Source organism: Centropristis striata, chromosome 9 (genome assembly GCF_030273125.1).
Source record: "Centropristis striata isolate RG_2023a ecotype Rhode Island chromosome 9, C.striata_1.0, whole genome shotgun sequence".
In the NCBI taxonomy this organism is placed as follows: domain Eukaryota; kingdom Metazoa; phylum Chordata; class Actinopteri; order Perciformes; family Serranidae; genus Centropristis; species Centropristis striata.
In genome coordinates, this window is record NC_081525.1 from 17782357 (window position 1) to 17803584 (window position 21228).

Below are 21228 nucleotides of genomic sequence, written 5' to 3' on the forward strand. Positions count from 1 at the left end.
TTCTTGTTCAGAACCATTTTCCATGGTTTTCTTCATAATGATTTTGGTTATTATCAAGAAAACCATGGAAAATGGCTAGATATCAGCTCTTAAATTAAACTCTTATGAGCTATTTTTGTTGTTATCAATATATTTGTCCAAACAAATGTACCTTTGGTTTTACCACTTTCAGGCATTAAAATGAACAAGAAATTGAAGAAAAAGGGTGGTCTAATATTTTTTCCATGACTGTATATTATAGTACCATAGAAATAATAACATAACATATAATAATATTTGTCTCTTTATTTATTATGTCTGTGGTCAGTACATATTTATACAGTCTATGGTACTGACAGATTCTCAGGATATACACAATATCATTTAGGCCCAATATTTAGAAAGATATTTAAAGACATGAAAGCACTTCAAATACAGCTGTAAGATTTTAATTTTAATTTTATATTTTTTAAATGGTGGAAATGGGATTGTTTTATCTCCTCCGTTCACAAAGAATAAAAACGTTGAACGGCATTAAAGAAAATCAATTTTCTTCATTCCTTTAAATAAATATAATCAGGATATGAATGCTATTTGAACAAACTCCTCTGTAAAAAAAAACTTGTAATGAAACTGGAGAGTTTGGTATGTAAGTGTCACTCAAGGGGAGATTACTTGTTCAGAGTATGAGGAGGAAAAAACTTGTTATGAGCCCGCAGGTGCTGCTTAAATTATCAGTTTCTTTTACATGCTGTTTGCCTTATCAACACCAGTGTTTTGACGGTTCAAAAGCGCCTCCTTTAGGCAAAAAGTCAAAACTACATTTGGGTTTAGGGGTGCTGAGGCCAAAGGAAGCCAGTAGCAACATACAGTCAAGCCTTGCTTTCTTGTTCATTTAATGCCTGGTATAACTCAAGGTACATTTCCTTGGACAAATATCATGATAACAACAAAAATAGCTCATAAGAGTTTAATTTAAGAGCTGATATCTAGCCATTTTCCATGGTTTTCTTGATAATGATCTTGGTTATTATTGTTAAAATAATTTGTTATTCTGTCTCTGTTGTCTGTCTCTGTGCGTGACGCAGGTCACTATCAAAGATCACTATCAAATGCATGTGCTGTTCACTGGGTGTGTGCCCTCTCTCTATGCATTTATATATTAATCATGTACAATGCTTTTGATACAATGTTTGTGTGTTAATATTGGTTTACAAACTGTGATTACTTTAAATACATATATTCCATTTGCTTAAACTGATTAAGATTCTATCTATTTCATGTAGACATTGCATCTGTGTCTCCAAATTATATGTGTAAAACATAACAAGGCAGAAGGTTTTGGAGAATGTTTTGGAGAACAGGACAGGTCAAGGACACAGTGTGCCGGGCAGAGAAGATTGCTGCCCGGTGACATGACGTGTCCCTGTATTGATTAAAACTGACGAATCAGAGGATCCAGAAGGCGACACTTCCTGGAAGAAATCTTCCTTCATGTCTGAGTAAACAATTGTTAGGATAAATAATGGGTTAGAGGGAAAGGAGAGGGGTTCAGACGACCTGAAACCAGTCTGTGTGTATCAGAGACATAGAGTGAACCCAGAGGTCTCTGTAAAATGCACATTTCTTGACGTATTGTAATAAACTTATGTTAAACTGAGAACTTGGACGTCTCCTGCTCATCATTCCCTATCAAACAATCTGTGCAGAGAAATAGGTGAGGATTTTCAGTTGGTGTCAGATAATTTAATTTGAAAGGTTCCCTCAAGCAAACATCAAGAAAACCATGGAAAATGGCTATAATAATAATATTTTTTTCCCCATGACTGGCTGCTTAGTTGTGTTTTTAAATGTTAGATCAATAAACCTGACTGTTATTAAACCCATTCAGCCTACAGTTGCCTTTGGAGTCTGAACACATGACTATGTGATGGGGCTTTTTCACAGCATTTGGACTTCAAAGGAAGAGCACAATTGTGACTAATAGCATTAGTGATGGCTTTGTTCTATTTAAGTGTCAGTAGGGCTTAAGTGTCAGTAAGCCGTGACATTGTGACAGTGAGGCAGTACACACAATACCACAACCAGTGACACAGCTCAGTTGATTTCAGCCACTATTAACTTAATTCCTTACATCTGTGGTTTTCTTTCTGTAAAATGTGGAAACTACTGAATTTATTGCACATAAATATTGTTAATACAAATAGAAAACTGCCTGAAAAAAGCACAATATAAATCTAGATTATATATCAATTTTAATTGTAACTATCCACTGAGGGTAAATGTCTGATTTCAGCTTTATGAATTGTTGAATTTTATCGAACTCACAAGTCTAAAATATAAACCTTTTAAAACACACAAAAAAGCAGATGTAAAAAAGGAAAATTGCAGCAGAAGCGCTCATTGCTTGCAGATGTCACAAGATATCCATTTAAAGTAGCTGTTACCTTCTTTGTCTGTATTTATAGCAGTGGTGGAATGTAATTAAGCACATTTACTCAAGTGATGTACTTAAGTTCAATTTTAAGGTACTTCTACTTTACTTGAGTATTTCCATTTTATGCAACTTTATACTTCTACTAGTCTACATTTTGAGGCAACTATTGTACGTTTTGGTTGTTTTTTTACTTAAGTAAGTTGTGAATGCAGGACTTCTACTTGTAGTGGAGTAATTTCACATTGTGGTATGAGAACTTTTACTTAAGCAAGGGATCTGGATTCTTCTTCCACCACTCATTTATAGGAGTATAGGAGTTCAAGTATCTTGGGGTCTTGTTTGCGAGTGAGGGTAAGAGCTGAGTCAGAAGGCGAAGCTCTCAATTTACCAGTCCATCTATGTTCCAACCCTCACCTATGGTCATGAGCTTTGGGTAGTGACTGAAAGAATGAGATGGCAGATACAAGCAGCAGAGATGGGGTGAGGAGCTCAGACGTCTGGAGGGAGCTCGGAGTAGAGCTGCTGCTCCGTCACTTCAAAGGAGCCAGCTGAGGTGGTTCGGGCATCTGGTAGCTTGACGACTTTTACAGGTCTCCCTAAAAAGTCGATCAGACAGCTGCAGCTTGTTCAGAACGCGGCTGCTCGAGGCCTCACTAAGACCAAAGAAGCAGATATTACTCCAGTTCTGAAGTCCTTACACTGGCTTCTTGAAATACATTTCTGATCTTCTGCTTACGAACCATCCAGAACTCTCAGATCACCTGGGACTGGTCTGCTTTGTGTTCCCAGAGTCAGAACTAAACATGGAGAGGCAGCGTTCAGTTTTTATGCTCCACATATCTGGAACAAACTCCCAGAAAACTGCAGGTCTGCTGCAACTCTCAACTCTTTTAAATCAAGACTGAAGACTTTTCTGTTTGCCACTGCCTTTCAGTAATCAGTACTATAACTTTTTTCAAAAAAAAAAATTTTATCAGCTCACTTTCAATTTTAAAATTTTATATTTGAACGTACTTTCATTTTATTTTTTCCTAAATACTTCATCTGCTCGTTTTCTTAATTTTTTATATTTTAATGTAATTTTATATATGTCTCTTTCTAATGCTTTTAATTGCCCGGTTGTTGAAAGGTGCTATACAAATAAACTTGCCTTGCCTAGGGATGCCTCCCATTAGAGGTCTGGGGAATACCCAGGACATGCTGGAGGGATTATATGTCCTGCTTGGCCTGGGAACGCCTCAGGGTCCTCCAGGGGGAGGGACGTCTGGAATACTTTGCTTATCCTGCTGCCCCCGCGACCCGGCCCCAGATAAGTGGATGGATGGATCTGTCTTCAAGTCAGTATTGAGCTGCAGTATTCATTTCTCCTCACATGAGATGAAATACTAACAAGCGAGAATAGAAGGCAAATTTAAAAATAAAGTTTCAAAGCATGAAAGCATGAGAAGTTTCTCACTGTAACAAAGAATAGTCAGTGTTAATATAGAGTTGCAGAATGTAAACACGTATAAGCAAGAAGAAGATTCCAAAGGTGAAATTCATTCCAGGAATTATAACTTTATTAGGATTCATTTTCTTTTTCACTTTGGTCACCATACATATTTATAAAGAATGTCAGTGTAATTTATATTAAATAGCCAATATTTTGTGGATATCCGCAGATTATCTACTGACGGTTACATCAATTTCTCAAGGGTCCTCCCGTTTGTTTTTAAATTTAAGACTGATGATTTTTGCTGAGAAGTTGTCAGCAGCTGCAGTTGGAAAGCATGATTTGGTTCCTTGGTATTACCACAAAGTCAGTAAAATGTAGCCATGACTGCTGCTAGATGGATGGATGCTACAGAACATTAGAATATAGTTGAAAAATGTTCAAAACACACAAACATTCAGCAGTTTTGGCTAATTTTAGTTTTATACAAAGTACCGATGCTATTTCAGAACCAAATCAGACACTATACCAAGAGATTCTGGGGGCTGCATATGGGTTAGAAACAGTAAGGCTCGGGTTTTGAGAATATAATTTGAATAGGACAGAAAAAAATAAAACCACTGTTTTCTGGTTACTCTGTCAAAAAGATGTAATGTAGCATGAAAAATAAACATTTTACAATAAAATAGAAAATAAATCACGTTTCTCATTTAAAGTGAGCTAGGAAAAAACACTGAATATCCAATCCCTTGTGAAATCTTCTAGAGGAAATTCAAAAATAACATTTTCAAAAAAACTAAAGACATTGAGTTGGTTAAGTTTTTCTAATCAAAAGTGTTTTGCCCAAAGTCTCTTATAGTTGGGGTTTTCCTAGTGTTCAAGACAGCACGAGCATTGCATTTACATTTATAAAGTGAACATGCTGCACAAAGTATATATATATATATAAAAAAAGAAAACAGGCAGTCCCATAATTAAAAAAAAAAACTCTTGAGGATGCTAAACTAACTCTCTCTGTTGCCCGGTATCCATGGGATCAATTCCAGCATTACAAACACAGACATTACACATTTGACTATAATTTTAATCTTGCATTTTGGAACTGATAGTGTATGTTACATATGAAAAGGAGCTGGAAATAAACACTTCAGATCAGCATAAATTAACAAGTGAACAGTCCATTAGAACTATATAAAGCTCTCACAGTATTTTCTGTAGATTCAAACGTGTCACAAAAGCCTTAAAGTCAGTACTTGGTTTAACAGACTGCGCACATTTCTGTTAACTTACATTTCACATAGTTACTTTTAATTTAGACAGGTATACATGGATCATTCATGTATCTTTCTCTTTATTCTGAGCCATAAAAGGTTTAATGATGCTGCTGGGGTTGAATTAAGTGCCAGTAAAGGGCCTCCGCCCAACCTCCCACCCTGACAAACCACCAAATCAACCAGAGGTCTGGATCACAGCCTCGGCTTCACTCTGAACAGAAATCCTTCATTCCATGATAACAACCCCTTTAATGTGATGTAAACACGGTATATATATTCAGGGCTCTTCCTTTTCTCTCTCTTTTATAATCCAGTACTCTTTTTCTTTTCTTTTCTCTTTACAAATCAAAAGTTAAGTCAGACAGTTGCATTTTAACACGGTTAGGTTCAGCAATGAAGATTGAGATTGGCGGTCGGTTGGCAGAGAGACATTACAGTGTTGGAGGTTTGAGCCCGTACTTCCTCGCCACTTCAGTCTGGGCGTATGCTGCGTCACATAATGAGTACAAATGGGCCATCTCCATCTCGGACTTGGCCAGGTTAATTGCCTTGTTGAACATGTCTATTGCCTTGTCCAGATTTCCCCTGAAAAGAAACGTTCTGGTTATTTTTAAGCACTTCAAGAAGTCTTCTCAAGTTTAGTGCACACGGCATGACTTTCTAAGGGCGCTTTCACAACCAAAGTCCGTTTGGTTAGTCCGAATCAGAGTGAAATTGATAAATTTGGTTCGTTTGCTTTCACAGTGCAGAAATGTAAGTGGACCAAAGACATAAAAAAGATTTGTAGAGGGGCATGTACGAAGGTGGAGGGCTGGAAATCTACTCACCCTATTATTTCTTATTAGTTGAAAAGTTGGCAGTGAAAAATGTACCAAAGCAACGTGGAACCGAGTGCAAACCAAGTACCTTTAATTATACCGGCTATAATCTGCTCTGGTGTTCCGACCAAACTAATGTGGAGAGAAACGATCAGAATGAGCTCCTGTTGAGGCTCCAGGTCGTCAATAATGTGCTGATCTATTATATCCAACATGCTGCGATCAGACATCTGTATAATCAGAGAAGTGCCTTGATGCTCCTACCACAATCTGCTTCTACCAAGAAGGTAAATATTAAGTTATTTTGAGCAATATGTTGATAATTCTGCATGACAAATTAGCGTTAGCTCAGTGGTAGCCTACAGAGTAAAACTGAAGGACACAAACTTCATCTTTATGATATTATCTGTGTACATCTCACCACACAGGCAGCCCACAATCCACTGTGTTTTGGTTAATTTCCTTTAACTGGGTCGGATTCTGGTCGGATTACGTTCACAGTGTAATGAACAGCACTAGGGTCTCTGTCTGCAAGTGGTCTCGGACCGGTTGTTTTGGTCCGCACCATTGTACGATTGGAACGGATTAAACTTTGGGTTGTGCAAGAGCCCAAAGTGGTCTGATCTCTGTACTTTTCACACTTCACAAATAGCTGTCTTTTAATGGGTGGATTAAGTCCCTCTACTAATCTCACCTTTGAACTTCGATGGTTCCCATAGTTTCGTAGGCAAAGTCACATTTGTTGTCAATTTCAATGGCCTTGCTGATGAGCTCCAGACCCAGGTCAAGGTCTTGTTTCCATTGGAGCTGTAACAAACTGCACATAAAATGAACATTTAATTACGGATGAATAATTTACACATACTGTATAATTCTGATGCCTTCTAAAAAGGGAACAGTGCCTACCCCTTGTGCACATATGTAGTAGCATTGTCTGGTTCCAGTTCAATACACTTGTCGTACATCTCGTCCGCTTTTCCAAACTGCTGCTGATCAGTCAAAGCCTGAAAAATACACAAACAGTTGCTATTTTGTCTCTGAATTATACAGCTAACATATTCTAAAATAGGTCTAAAACAAATGAAAACTAAAGAGAAAATCAAGTTCTCATCCTGTACCTGAGCATAAAGAGCGTAGCCCTCTGCACACTTGGGGAATCTTCTGATAACGTCCTCGAAGCCGTCCATGGCTGTCTGTACTTGTGACGGGTTGTTTCCAGTATACGCTTGTCTGTACTGAAAGACACAAGAAAGAAAACAAATTTAGCAGGTATTCTTGCAGCTGTTAATGCTATAAGGAACAGGAAACATTAGATAGGTTAGATTAGGGATGGGTGTTTGGAAGAAACCTGCCAACTGGAGCATCTTTAACATTAACGATCAATTAATCGATTAATCGCTATGTTTTTATACGTATAAAAACATGCATACATGGGCAAAATAAAAGATATACGTATAGTACTATGCAAAAGCCTGTTTTGATAACTGACGCTTTTATATTGAAAGGACGAAAATAGACTTCCTGTCGATTGTAAAACTAACTCAACTGAGGTAATACTATATAATGTCAAGTTCAATGTTTTATGTTTCAGCCCCTGAAGAGGCTAGTTAGTAGTTAGTTTTCACAGTAATCTTGCATATTTAAATGTGTTTGGTGTTTAAATAAGTTTTGGATAAAATTTAATTTAGTAATTCATGCTAGCAAGGTTTGATACAATTAGCTAGTTTTGCTCCAACTAATAATTTTGTATTTCTGTGTGTTTCATAATAGTTATTGCAAATTTCAGTTTGCAAACTGTAGCTTTATCCAACTTAATTCTCAGCTCATTGGCTTATTGACGTACGGCCGCAGAACTGAATGCTCGGCCGTGTTTCAGTTCAGTGAGTACTGATACACAGATCGCTTAAAAATTCCACGTGATCGAACAAATTCTTAACAACCATTAATCGATCATTGATGAACTATTCCCATCCCTAGGTTAGATAATACCTTTTAAAATTATCTTCAACTGATACATTATCTTGTATCAGATAATCTTCAACTTGATATACTTCAACTTACAAGAGCGAAGCATTTTTGAGCCTGTGCGAGAGCAGAGTCAGGCCTGAGCAGGATGCACTCATCAAAGTCTCCAACGGCCTCATCCACCTGGTCCAGCAGGATTTTTAGCTAAGAGGAAATAGAGAATTTAGATGAAGCACTAATGTATTTATCAAAACATTTTAAGCATTCCACTGACAGCCAGAAAAAAAACTGGTTCCACCACAGTCCTACCTGACCCCTGTGGTGATAGACATCAGGATTGCGTGTGTCGATCTCGGCTGCCATGTTGAAGTCTTGTGTAGAGAGCATAGGCTGCTGCTGCTGCATGTACATGCTTCCCCGCTTGATCAAAGCATTGGCCCGTAGCTGGAAAATTAGAGCACAGTACAGACTGAGAACCTGTCAAGCTTTTCCAAATCCTTTGTATGGGACATTTGTGTGTGTGGATAAGAACCATTAATAAACTGGGAGTCCACTCCAGGCATCTTAGGGCATGTTTCTCATAGAGGTGTGAATCAGCAGAGGCCCCACGATACGATTTTATCCCGATACTTGAGTCACGATATGATATTATTGCGATTTTAGGAATTTTGCGATATGGTGAGTATTGCGATACAGTATATTGCAATTTAGCTGTTTAACTGCATTTTGTGTCCACAAAATTAAATTCAAACAAGAATTGTTTTGACAAATAAGAGAAATTTCTCAGTCTATTCATCTCACTTCAGTCTTTTTATTTCTCCACAATGAGAGTCAAACCCACAGACTGACCAACAAAGTATTCAGTCAAACTGAACTGATATCAAACATGTATGGACGACAACTACTGCAGCATTTTCTCAAACTTTCAAAAACTTTAAGCCTCACTGCTCTGAATTGTTTTGAATAAAACTTTAAAAAAGCCCAACTTTTCAGCGTTATTTCCACAACTTCCCGACATGATATCCTGACGCACATATATAGATTCCTTAGATCTTCTAATTTCATATGATACCAGTATCTCCAGTATATTCCTAAAAGTGAGCTTGCTACGGCCTGCAAAACAAAAAAAAAGGCGAAAATACTGCTGTCCGAATGCTAAATATCGATACTTGTCCACCATGAATCAATATAATATTGCCACTCAAAATATCGTGATACTACGCTATATCGATCCCCCCCCCCACACACACACCTCTAGTTTCTCAGTATATAGGGGCAGTATAACAGGCAAGCTATCCCAGGAGCTCATTCTCTGCAAATCAAATAAACAGTCCGTACCTTCACATTGGCGTCCTGCATGTTGATGACCCGGTCCAGATCGGGTTGAGCAGCAGTAGCGTTACCAATCAGCAGGTAGAATGTAGCGCGCAGCAGCAGGGCTTCTGCAGTGTACCGACCCCCTGACTCGATCTCCTTGGTGCATTCACTGATGATTTTGTCATAGTTCTCCTCTTCCATGTACTGCTTTGCCTTCAGGTAGCCAGAGCTAAGAGGTGAAAAAGAGGGACAAGTGGTCATCTATCATGTGGTAATCTCAGACAGATTGGGATTGTATGTATTCCCATTTCCTCAGTGTAAGAATCTCCTGAGGGCAGTCTTATAGGTCAATATTATAACCACCACTCTTGGTTATTTCAACTTTGTTAATAAGGAATTTTGGCCTGGTGTACGGCTTAAAGAAGGCAGTCAGAAATCAGAATCAGAAATTAAAAATGTAGCCATAGTTACTGGATGAATCCCAAATAGATTAATTAAAAAGTAAAATATTTAAGCTTTTTAAATCAGTTTTCTCAACCATGTTATCTTTACTTTCAACTTAATGGCCTATGTAACAGAATCGTAAGCTCTGTGATTGGCTGATTTAACACAGTTGTTTATCTTTTGTACCGATTCAACCAGGAGAGTTTAGTGCTGATCCAAGCCAAATACAGGTGCATGTCAATACATTAGAATATGATGGAAAAGTCTTTTCCCGTAGTTCAAGTCAAATAGTCCCAACCAAGTATTGGGTGCATATAGATGGACATACTTTTCAGAGAACAACATTTCCATATTAAACATACTTTTTAAAATTGGTCTTTCGTAATATTGACATTTTTTTGAGACACTGAATTTTAGGTCTTCATTAAATTTAAGCCATAATCATTATAATTAGAATAAATTAAATCAATTAAGACATTAAATGTTTCATTCAGTGTGTAATGGATCTATATAATGTAATATAATTTCCATGTTTTGAATTAAATTACTGACATAAATAAACTTTCCTATGATATTCTAATTCATTGAAATGCACCTGTAGGTGCTTCTACTGGGAGTCATCTAACATTGTATATGGGTGAAATTAAGCAACAACACTTGAAATCAGTTCCAGTATATAAAGTCGTTTTCAAATATGTCATATTTGTTCTAATGACTTTGTTGATGCCCTTTTAATTTCTTAATGAAGCATCACCAGCTGGTCAATATTTCATCAAGTAGAAATGTCTTCAGCTCCCCCATCGCTCCTGCTACAACCTGAGCATACGATTTAGTTGACAAAACATTCTCTGACCTCCCAGTGACCTCGGCTGCCTCGCCCTCCTTATCCTTGTCCTCATCTTTCTTCTCCCCTTTTTGCAGGGGCTGTGAGATGATGTCATCAGTGAACGAGCCGAAGTAGGATTTGATGAACTGAGGGGAAGGCATCATCGGTTCACGGTTCTACAAAGGAGAGATAAGTTTACTGTGACGATTCAGAAGAAAAAAAACAGAATCAAATGTCTATTAAAGTGGAAAAAGAACCTTGTATTTGTCTTTGGCCTTCTCTTTTCCCAGCTGTTTCAGCACCTTGTCTGCCAGCAGCATGCTCTGTTGGTTCTGGAAGGCCTCGAGAATACACACAGCTGTGACGTCTGGAGGACACACAGAGAACGAAACAGACTGGAAATGAGTGTCACACATTTTAAACTTGTAAAAGAACAGTTTTTAGAAGAAAGGGGTGTCTTACCTTCTAGGCACTCCTTCTTGTTGTCTAGTTTTTCCAGAGCTTTAGCCCTCCTGAACAAAGCCTTGACGTAGCGTGGATTCATCTCCACAGCCTGAGAGCAGTCCTGGACCACTTCTGTCCATTTCATCTGAAATTGACATTTTGCCGGCTGATTATCTTCCAAAACTTACAGGTGCATCTCAATAAATTAGACTATGATGGAAAAGTCAATGTCCAGTAGTTCAAGTCAAATAGCCCCAACCAAGTATTGAGTCATATAGATGGACAGATGTTTTCAGAGGCCAACATTTCGATAATAAACATACTTTTTAAAGTTGGTTTTAATATATTGTAATATGTGTATCGTAATATTCAATTTTTTTGAGACACTGAATTTTAGGTCTTCATAAAATGTCAGCCATAATCATTATAATTAGAAGAAATTAAATAAATTAAGACATGAAATGTTTCATTCTGTGTGTAATGGAGCTATAAAACATGTTATTTCAAAGAGACTGAAGAAAACAATGGTCTAATAATTTTTCCATGACTGTAAATAAACTTTTTTTAGGATATTCTAATATATTGAGATGCACCTGTAACAGCATCTGAATATACAGTGGTCTGTCCACCCAGGGAAGGCTTCGAAAATGATATTTGAAGACTTGGGATGCCCCAATCTCATAGCAAAGACTCATCTGAGCCAATCAATTTGTTTTTTGACCAATTGGTTTTGACTATTGAAAATTAACGGAATACAATTAGGCTTTACTTCAAAAGGAAAGAGAAATGCCCTCACGACAGGGACAACACCTAAAAGATTACAGAGAGGGGTTCTTATTTTATACTTTAATATTTTGTAAGAAAAATACACACAAACAAGAAAATGCCTATGTTAATGAACAGCTTTGATGCAGAGCTATTAATTTGTTGATTGATTTTATTAACTATACATTTATTTTGTTTTGGCAGAATATTAAATAACTCTGACCGAGGCAGGAAAACTTGATTGGGAAATCCCTACTGAAAACTATTATATAAAACTAATCTTTAAATCAAAACTGCATCTGTCATCAAACTTTCAACATCACGCTTTCTAGCTGGAGAGGTAATATGAGGTTGCACGAATCTCTGTGAGGAAACCTTCAGTCAAACACTAGGATGGAAACATTTGAGACTGCTGATGATTTGAATAGAATCTGCTACACATTGACCAAAGATTAAACACAGTTGTCTACCGGGGCATGCCATCGCTTTGGGCTTTAAGTTGTGAAAGAAGGAAGCATGCACTTCAGGTGAACTTCAAGTTCAACAAAGAGCAAGAAGTGTTGACCCGCAGTACTTTCAATCTAACATCACTCATAATAAAGATTCAGTCATGGAAAAAATGATTAGACCACCCTTGTTTTCTTCAATTTATTATTCATCTTAATGTCTGGTACAACTAAAGGTACATTTGTTTGGACAAATATAATGATAACAACAAAAACAGCTCATAAGAGTTTAATTTAAGAGCTTGATCTTGATAATGATTTTGATTATTATCAAGAAAACCATCGAAAATGGCTAGATATGAAGACTTAAATTAAACTCTTATGAGCTATTTTTGTTGTTATCATTATAAATGTCCAAACAAATTTACCCTTAGTTGTGCCAGGTATTAATGAAATTGAAGACAAAGGGTGGACTGATAATTTTTCCATGACTGTATTTCAAAATGTATCTCTTTTTGGAAAACTGCTGTACACCAGATGGGTCTTCTTATTAACAACAATCTCTGCACAGATAAAAGAAGATGGCCCCAACCTGTTGTTCGTAGGCTGCTGCTCTGTTCTGGTAAAATGTTGACAAATCCGTCTTCTGCTCTGTAGGGCAGAGAGCGATGGCCTCTGTGTAGCACTGGATGGCGTTTTCAAACTTGCCGGCCTTGAAGTACTTGTTGCCCTTGTTCTTTGCTGCCTGGGCCCTGTCCAATGGGCTCTGGATCAGAGAGAGAAAAGGCAACATTTATTGATTCATCTGCGACTCAGAGGACTGGTTTAAGGATTGCAGAGCCTAAAGACTGCTTTTATACATAATTAAGCATCCCTGAGCTTCCTACGCTGCAAGACGCTGAGCAAATTAACTGCACCAAAAAGATCAAATGCCATCAAACTGACAGGCCCAAATTGCTAATAATTAGGGCTCGTCCATTAATCACAAGGTTTGCAGTTTGATCCCCAACTCTTCCCATCAGCATGTCAAAGTGTCCACGAGTAAGACACTGAACTCCAAGTTGCTCCAGATGAACAGGACAGCACCTTGACTGGAGACTCACAACCACTAGCGTGCGTGCGTACATGTGTGTGAGAGAGAGAGAGAATGAGAGGCAAATTATAATATCTGATAAGATAGCAAAGCACAATATAAATTCAGCCCATTTACCATGTATTACAACTATGCCAGGGGCCGTCAGTTTCAGGTTCGCGTTTTTCTAAGCAGACACTGTGAGTGACGGATTTTAAAATTAAGAAAATATGTTAATTTTGTACGCCTCGTTATCCTATTACTGTTTGATGTTTACACTTTCTTACTAAATCCATGCTATTTTTATTTATCTATATCAGTGTCATTAGACTCTTAATAAACATGGGAAAACCATGAATGATAACTAGATGCTTAACTAGAAAATGCTCTCAGACTTCCATCAAGGAGGCAGTTCACTGAAGGGGTGATGGTTAAAAGCTGTGATTATAGAAACATCATTGTAAGTATGCTAAATATCAGAATGTATGTTTTTCCTCCTCACATTTTCTGAATTCATTAGGCTATTATTCTGTGGGCCGGGCTGGAAGCTTTGTCGGGCTGGAAGTGGCCTGCAGGCCGCCAGTTGGTGATCGACGAACTATGCCATCTATAACACAAGTGTAGTAATAATAACTGTAATGCTAAATAGTCTAGTATGTGCAACCAAGCTTAGGCTTCTTAAGGCTAATTATTCCTGTGATGGACAAGGATGCATCATTGCGCACACTGCAACAACATATCAAATTGGTCCAATTAACTACGTTACCACTCAGTTCAATGTGATTAACAAACTGGACTCCAACTGTGAACCTTCCAGACACAAGCTTCTCCAAACTTTGTCGACATTACCCATAATGCAATAGTGGATACAGGTCAGGGCTGTTTTTTCTCTACATGAGAATAATAATAATAATAATAATATTTATTATTATTATTATTATTATTATTGTAATTATTATAATAATAATAATAAAAAACAATAATAATTATAACCACAACAACAACAATAATTTGGAACCCACATTTTGGCTTATGTCAATCAATAGTAGTGTATTTAACTGTTGAACTGAAATGTTCATTTTGCACCAAATTTCTCAATTAAATAAGAAAATACTGACTATATTTCATTTGTAATTAATTCACACATATTTGTACAGAAACAGGTTTTGCTGTGTAGTTATTTCACCAGGAAATATGTGGGATCCTGATATATATTCTTATAGAGATATGAATAGACCTATATAAGGATAAAGGGGTTTTTTTCAGCTCTACTAATAAACTGAGATTGCGTAACAGTCTGATTAGTTCCACTGCATAAAAGACAGTATTTTGAAAGCTCAGGAACAGTTTCTACCTGAAAGCTGTCCTGAAGGCCTCAAAGAAATAAAAAAAACATTTCAATACTGTGGAATAACAGTGCAATATATTTATTATAATGTGCAATAACTCCCATTATGTCCATGTAAATATCCCCACCTGCTGCTTCTTTTTTTAACTATGTTTAAATTATTGTATTCTGTTGCACTAAAACGGGAGCTGCTCTTTTTAATTTTGCTGTACTTCTGTGCAATGACAAATAAAATAAAACTATTCTATTCTATTGAAAGAAACAATATGGCAGAGAGCACAGTCCTTCCAAAAAGGTACAGGTGTGTCTCAATAAAAGGTAAGTCTTGATTTGTATTTACCTGAACAAATTTGTATGACATTTATTTGATTTCTTTAATATTTAGTTTGGCCCTAGACAATGCTGTTCATTGAAGTTGGTGAGAGTATTTTTTGTGTGAATGTGTCACATTAAGCTGATTCTGGCAGTTGACATATAATTGAAATGTCCTTTCAGTCTGTGTGACATGTTCCTTGATTACACTACAATGTACTCTTAGTAAATCACAGAGGCAGTTGTTGTATTTGATACTACTTAATTCATCACAATGAATACATTATTTAAGTAGGGCAAGTTACTGAAACCATGCAAGTGATCTTAAGTTTAAAATCTAAGAACTTCCTAAGTGAGAAAACTAATAAGTTCCTAAGACATACGACAATTCTTAAGAATAAAATGGTGAATAGCATTTAAGAACATTCTTAGGAACATCCTATTTTTTTTTCTTAAGAATTTTCGTAAATTTTATGTTAAAAACAATTTTGTGAATCCGTCCCCTGGTTTCTTTTTTATGAGTTAACTATTAGCAAGTAAGCGTATACAAGCTACAAAAGTCAGTTAGCGTGTCTGCACATTACCCATGCGTGTTCGCACACAGTGAATGAGGTGACAGGCCGCCACCTACGGTTTGTTACACTATATAATAATAATAATAATAATAATAATATTGCCTCTGCCTCAAACAGATTGATTCATGTGAAAGCCATCCCCGCCCCTCTCGACTTAGCTCAAGTTAGCATGCCCGAAACCACTGATACGATTACAAGTCTATGCTACTGTTAAACTGTTGTTCCCACGTGTGTTTTAGCGCACAATTTACCAGCTGCAGAAATGTATGTCGACTGTGCTAACCGGGCTGGTTAACCTAAGGTAGCTAGCAATTAACATTAGCTAATCCAGCCCAGATGAAGCGGCTGCTGTCGGCCTTGCTCTGGTGAAGGTAGTTACTGTCACTGACTGTCAGGATCGGTAGGTGTCCTTGACGGCGCGTTTACGGCAATGACATGTTTAGCCAGTTAAATGTCTGCACCGCACCAGGACAGGTGGCGCTGATATGAGGGGTGTTACGTTAACAGCAGGGGAGAGAGTTACCACAGGCAACAGTTACCATGTTCTCCGGCTCTCTGCTGGCTGGTGCGCCGTCTTGGCCCTGCACGGGGCTGGCGCTGCCTTCTGGTGTTTTCCGCTCCCCGGTGCCTTTCCTTTCCTTCGTCCTGCTGCGGTTCCAGAGGTAAACCGCCCCGACTCCCAGCACTATGGGGGTCCCGACTAGCAGGGCCAGCTGCCAGCGGGGTAGTCCAGTCCCGGACTGCGGCTCGACTGGCTTAGACGCAGCCATGATCTACTACTGAGCAATAGTTAGCCACCAGACAGCGTGAGCGACCGCCGCTTCTTCTTCCCGTGCAGTGCGAGGTCACAGGCACACCGAGGGATCATGGGATACCGGCGGAAAGGCCCCGGGGCTGTGTGTACTTGTAGTTCAACAGCAGAATTTTGTAGTCCAAACATAATGACTTAAATGTGATAGTGGAAGCTTATGATATTCATTAGCCCATAGCAAAAAAAAATTCATTCATAAATGAAAATTCTTGAAGAAATTATTATTTTATATTACATTTAATTTAACACTTCTTAGAATATATTTTCAACACTATCACATTTAACAACACTTTAATATTATACCTGATTAAGTAAACCCCGTATGTGTTTATATAGAAGCAAAGGTTATTTTTATTTACTTTTTCTCTATACCTTTATGCATATTCCTGTCATAACTCATAAGTCTTGCCCATCAACAATTATTTAAATACACAGCTTGCCAAAATAATGAGGTTTTTAAATCCTAATTAAAAATGAATAAATAAAATGAATGAATTGTATTTATTTGCCTTATGCAAATATTATCATTGAGAATAACCAGAATCATTATCAAGAAAAACAAGGAAAATGGCTAGATATCAGCGCTTTAATTAAACTGTCATGAGCTATTTTTTTTGTTATCATTATATTTGTTCAAATAAATGTACCTTTAGTTGTACCAGGCATTACAATTAACAAGAAATTGAAGAAAAAGGGTGGTCTAATAATTTTTTACATGACTGTATGTCATATACCACTTATTCTACACTGTGTATATCTCTGCATATATTTAAATATATTTATTCATTGATGTTCATACGTGCTGAAATATATTTTCTCCAATGTGCAATATCTGTAAAATGCAAAGTACTCTCAGGAAACAAACAAACACAAAACATATATATTAATAATAAATGCCAAATAGCAGAAATGTATGTATATAATGTTTATAGAATGTATGTATATGTCTTATTTTTTATATTCATTTCTTATATCTTATCTTATCTTATCTTCAACACTATCACATTTAACAACATGTATGTAAAGTTAATAAAACTATTACTGTATGCAAACTCTTATTATACCTGATTAAGTAAACCTCTTGTGTGTTTATATATAGGCCAAGGTTATTTTTATTTACTTTTTCTCAGTATCTTTATGCTTATTTCTGTCATAACTCATAAGTCTTGCCCATCAAAAATGATTTAAATACACATCTTACCAAAGTAATGAGGTTTTAAATCTTTTTAAAACATTTTTTTAAATGTATTTATTTAATTGTATGTATTTGCCTTATGCAGGTTGACTGCAGCCACTAGGTGGCAATGCTGCTAGCTCTTCTTATATTCATACTTCTGTCCACTCATGTACAAAAGTAACAACCTGGATAAAAAAATGTTTGTTATCTATACCTCTTGAAATGCACATTCTTTTGTATTTAAAATGTGAAAAAGGGTTATTGGTTATTAAAAAAAAAATGCGGCAGTGTAATAGTTTCCAATAGTGAAGACTATTTTCTTTTCAAACTGTGAAAGCTTTCTAGCCCGAATACCAGCATTCTATATTTTATCCAGATCATTGTGATTTTATCATATGAGTTGAAGTGTGTGTTTATATGAATCCTCATAACAGTATATTAAGTAGTTAAAATGATCCCTAACGTAATGCTGCTTACATTAAAGCATCACTATGCATAATATATTATTATTTTAAGAATATATGTAACAATCTGTGTGGGTCCATTATGCATAATAATTACTTTTACTTTTGATACTTTAAGTACATTTTGTTGCTGATACTTTTTGTACTTTTGAGTCTATATATATATGTGTGTGTGTGTGTGTGTGTGTGTGTGTGTGTATACACATACATATATACACAATGTATAATGTATTTATGTGTATTAATGTATATATTTATTGCCTTATTTATGTCAGGATTTATTTCATAGCCATATTTATTCATATGTTTGTATTTCATATTGACTTAAATGGCATTCCATTGTTTGTGTCTTTGCAGAGTTCAGTTTCCTCTGTGTCCTATTTTAGAGCTTTGTGCTGGTCTGTCTGGTTGCTGCTGGAGTCTGACTATTCAATTTGCGCCCGAGGCCATCTGACCTCAAACAGTGACCAGCGCTGAACAGTTTTCAAAGTCAACTGTATGTAGCTGGTTAGAGGGAAGCCTTTGTAACAAAGAGCCCTGTACCTGCAGCAACATACACTTTAGTGGTGTTCTACTGTATAATTCAAGGACATACTGTCCATTATGCTGCAAGTGACTTGTAACCTATTTACAGAGTTATCTTTCTGTTGGGGGATTTGTACAAACTGAAAATAAACGTATACTTAATTATAATCCAGTATTAATTATAATACAGTAAATAAATATATCATATATACAGTCATGGAAAAAATTATTAGACCATTGTTTTCTTCAATTTCCTGGTACAACTAAAGGTAAATTTGTTTGGACAAATATAATAATAACAACAAAAATAGAATAAATAAAATAAAATAAATTAATAAAATCTAGCCATTTTCCATGGTTTTCTTGAAAATAACAAAAATCATTATCAAGAAAACCATGGGAAATGGCTAGATATCAGCAAAATCTTTTTTTGTTGTTATCATTATATTTGTCCAAACAAATGTACCTTTAGTTGTACCAGGCATTAAAATGAACAAGGAATTGAAGAAAACAAGGTTGGTCAAATATTTTTTTCCATGATTGTATATAGTAACAATACAGTTTTTATGAATAATTTATAATACATTTGGAAAGAAATATACAAAAAGTTGTGAACGTTTTGTTCTGTCCTGGTCGAATAGTTTGAAACATGTTGCTGCCCTCAGAATAATCCATTGTACACTGACACAGTTGCTTGTTTTTGAAAAGCCATAAAATCAATTTTGCCACTAAACTAAAACAAGTGATGAGACACAATAACCTTGTATTATCCATGTGTGGTATGTCTCTCTCCCTTCAGCGATCCAGCAGATATTGTTGCTTTAGAGAGGCGAAAGGGTTTGACTGACAGAGGTTGCAATAAGGATGTCTGATCTTCTGGCTATTCCTGACTCTCTCCATGTTACTCCTGTAAAATGTGCCAGCTATTGTTGGCACAGCCTGGCTTAGTTTTAGTCCCTGCCACTAGATGTTTGATTGTCTGTGTCCACGGAGACGTGTTTGTGCTTTATATTGCTGGGAAGCGAGGTACTTTGAAAGTGTAAATCTTTACAGATCAACTGCGTAAATTATTCCAGTTGGTTAATCAGATTATCCTAAGATGCTTTATACAGCTTGATGTTAATGACATATTATCTGGTTTATTGTCCCTGTTCCACAAAGTTTGTTATAAAACTATTAAGTAGATTTGTGACACACACACATACAGAAGAGAAAGCAAGTTCAATCAGTTGGAGTCAACTGGAGTACCCCCACTTAAGTTTATTTGATTGTTGCTGATTGTTTTTAAAGTATATTTTCGTCAGTTTGTTTTGTTTTTCTGTATTTTTCCTGTATTAATTAGCTTAACTAACTTAACAAAGAAGCTATAAAGTATAGTATATTATACCTGTGTAACATACGCATCGAACGCAATTCCACGTTGTTGTTTTTTTTTTCACAATTTCACAAATATAATGATAACAACAAAAAAAGCTCATAGGAGTTTAATTTAAGAGCTGATATCTAGCCATTTTCCATGGTTTTCTTGATATTGATTTTGGTTATTATCATGAAAACCATGGAAAATGACTAGATATCAATTTTTTGTTGTGATCATTATATTTGTTCAAACAAATGTACCTTTAGTTGTACCAGGCATTAAAATGAACAAGAAATTGAAGAAACAAGGGTGGTCTAATAATTTTTTCCATGACTGTACATTGGAGTACCTATTTATTGCTGCGGTACTGTCTGTATTCTTTTTTGCATGAAATAAGGAAGAAGAAAAAAAGGGGAAAAAAGTGTTTCACTGAGTAGAATAACAGCCTCCATCTCTTAATTCACATGTCTGATCTTCTAGACTAAAATATTACATTATTTGTATGGGAGATTTGAATATTCTAGTATCATGTAGGAATATATAAAGAGCTGTTCAGGTGTGCGACCTTAACTAGCTCCCATCTATGGAAAAACAACAGATTACTGTAATCTTTATCTGAGGTTACATGACAAAGCGTGGAGGTGTCATAACAGTGCTTGCCCGGATTAGTCCGACTCTTTGAGCTTCAGCTCTCTGAGATCATTAGCAGTATTTGATGCTTCAAGTTCGGAAAAGGTGTTAAGGAAGATTTTCTTCAAGCTCAAGTGTAAATTTGGGTTTAAGAAATGCCTCTACCTAAACCTACCAAGATGAATACTACGTAATGAGTGGTACTGACACACGACTAGTGGTGGAAAGTAACTAAGTACATTTACTCAAGTACTGTGCTTAAGTTGAATTTTGAGGTACTTGTACTTTACTTGAGTATTTCCATTTTATGTAACTTTTACTTCTACTCTACTACATTTTGAGGCAAATATTGTACTTTTTACTCCACTACATTTAGCTGACAGCTTTTCAAGATTTAACATGAAAAACATGATCAATTTAAAGTGATTAGACTTTAAAAAATAAATAAATCTTATAACAGTATATTAAGTAGTTGAATAAACCCTCTCTTTACAATATTAGAACACTGCTTACATAAATGCATCAATAATAATAATCTAATAATATATTTGTAATATATAAAACAATCTGAGTCGGGGCCGTTCTGCATAACGAGTACTTTTACTTTTGATACTTTAAATACTTTTTGATGCTGATATTTTGTACTTTTACTTCAGTAAGTTTTGAATGCAGGACTTTTACTTGTAGTGGAGTAATTTCACAGTGTGGTATTAGTACTTTTACTTAAGTAAAGGATCTGAATACTTCCACCACTGCAGACCTATTCTGTCGTTTAGGTTGGAGATCTTGTTGCTCCCACACAAGTCG

At 36.3% G+C, this 21228-nt stretch overlaps 1 protein-coding gene across 1 annotated transcript; it reads right to left on the minus strand.

The window, feature by feature from the left end:
* Nucleotides 1–3953: 3953 nt before the first annotated feature.
* Nucleotides 3954–16284, minus strand: tomm70a (translocase of outer mitochondrial membrane 70 homolog A (S. cerevisiae)). Its single transcript, XM_059341599.1, has 12 exons — nt 15994–16284; nt 12740–12913; nt 10955–11081; nt 10750–10859; nt 10520–10668; nt 9244–9451; nt 8215–8349; nt 8002–8109; nt 7059–7175; nt 6847–6944; nt 6635–6757; nt 3954–5707 (listed from the first exon to the last, which is right to left on the minus strand). Exons 1-12 carry the CDS (start codon nt 16222–16224, stop codon nt 5554–5556), a joined length of 1734 nt encoding a protein of 577 aa, XP_059197582.1. The 5' UTR covers nt 16225–16284; the 3' UTR covers nt 3954–5553.
* Between the last annotated feature and the right edge of the window lie 4944 nt (nt 16285–21228).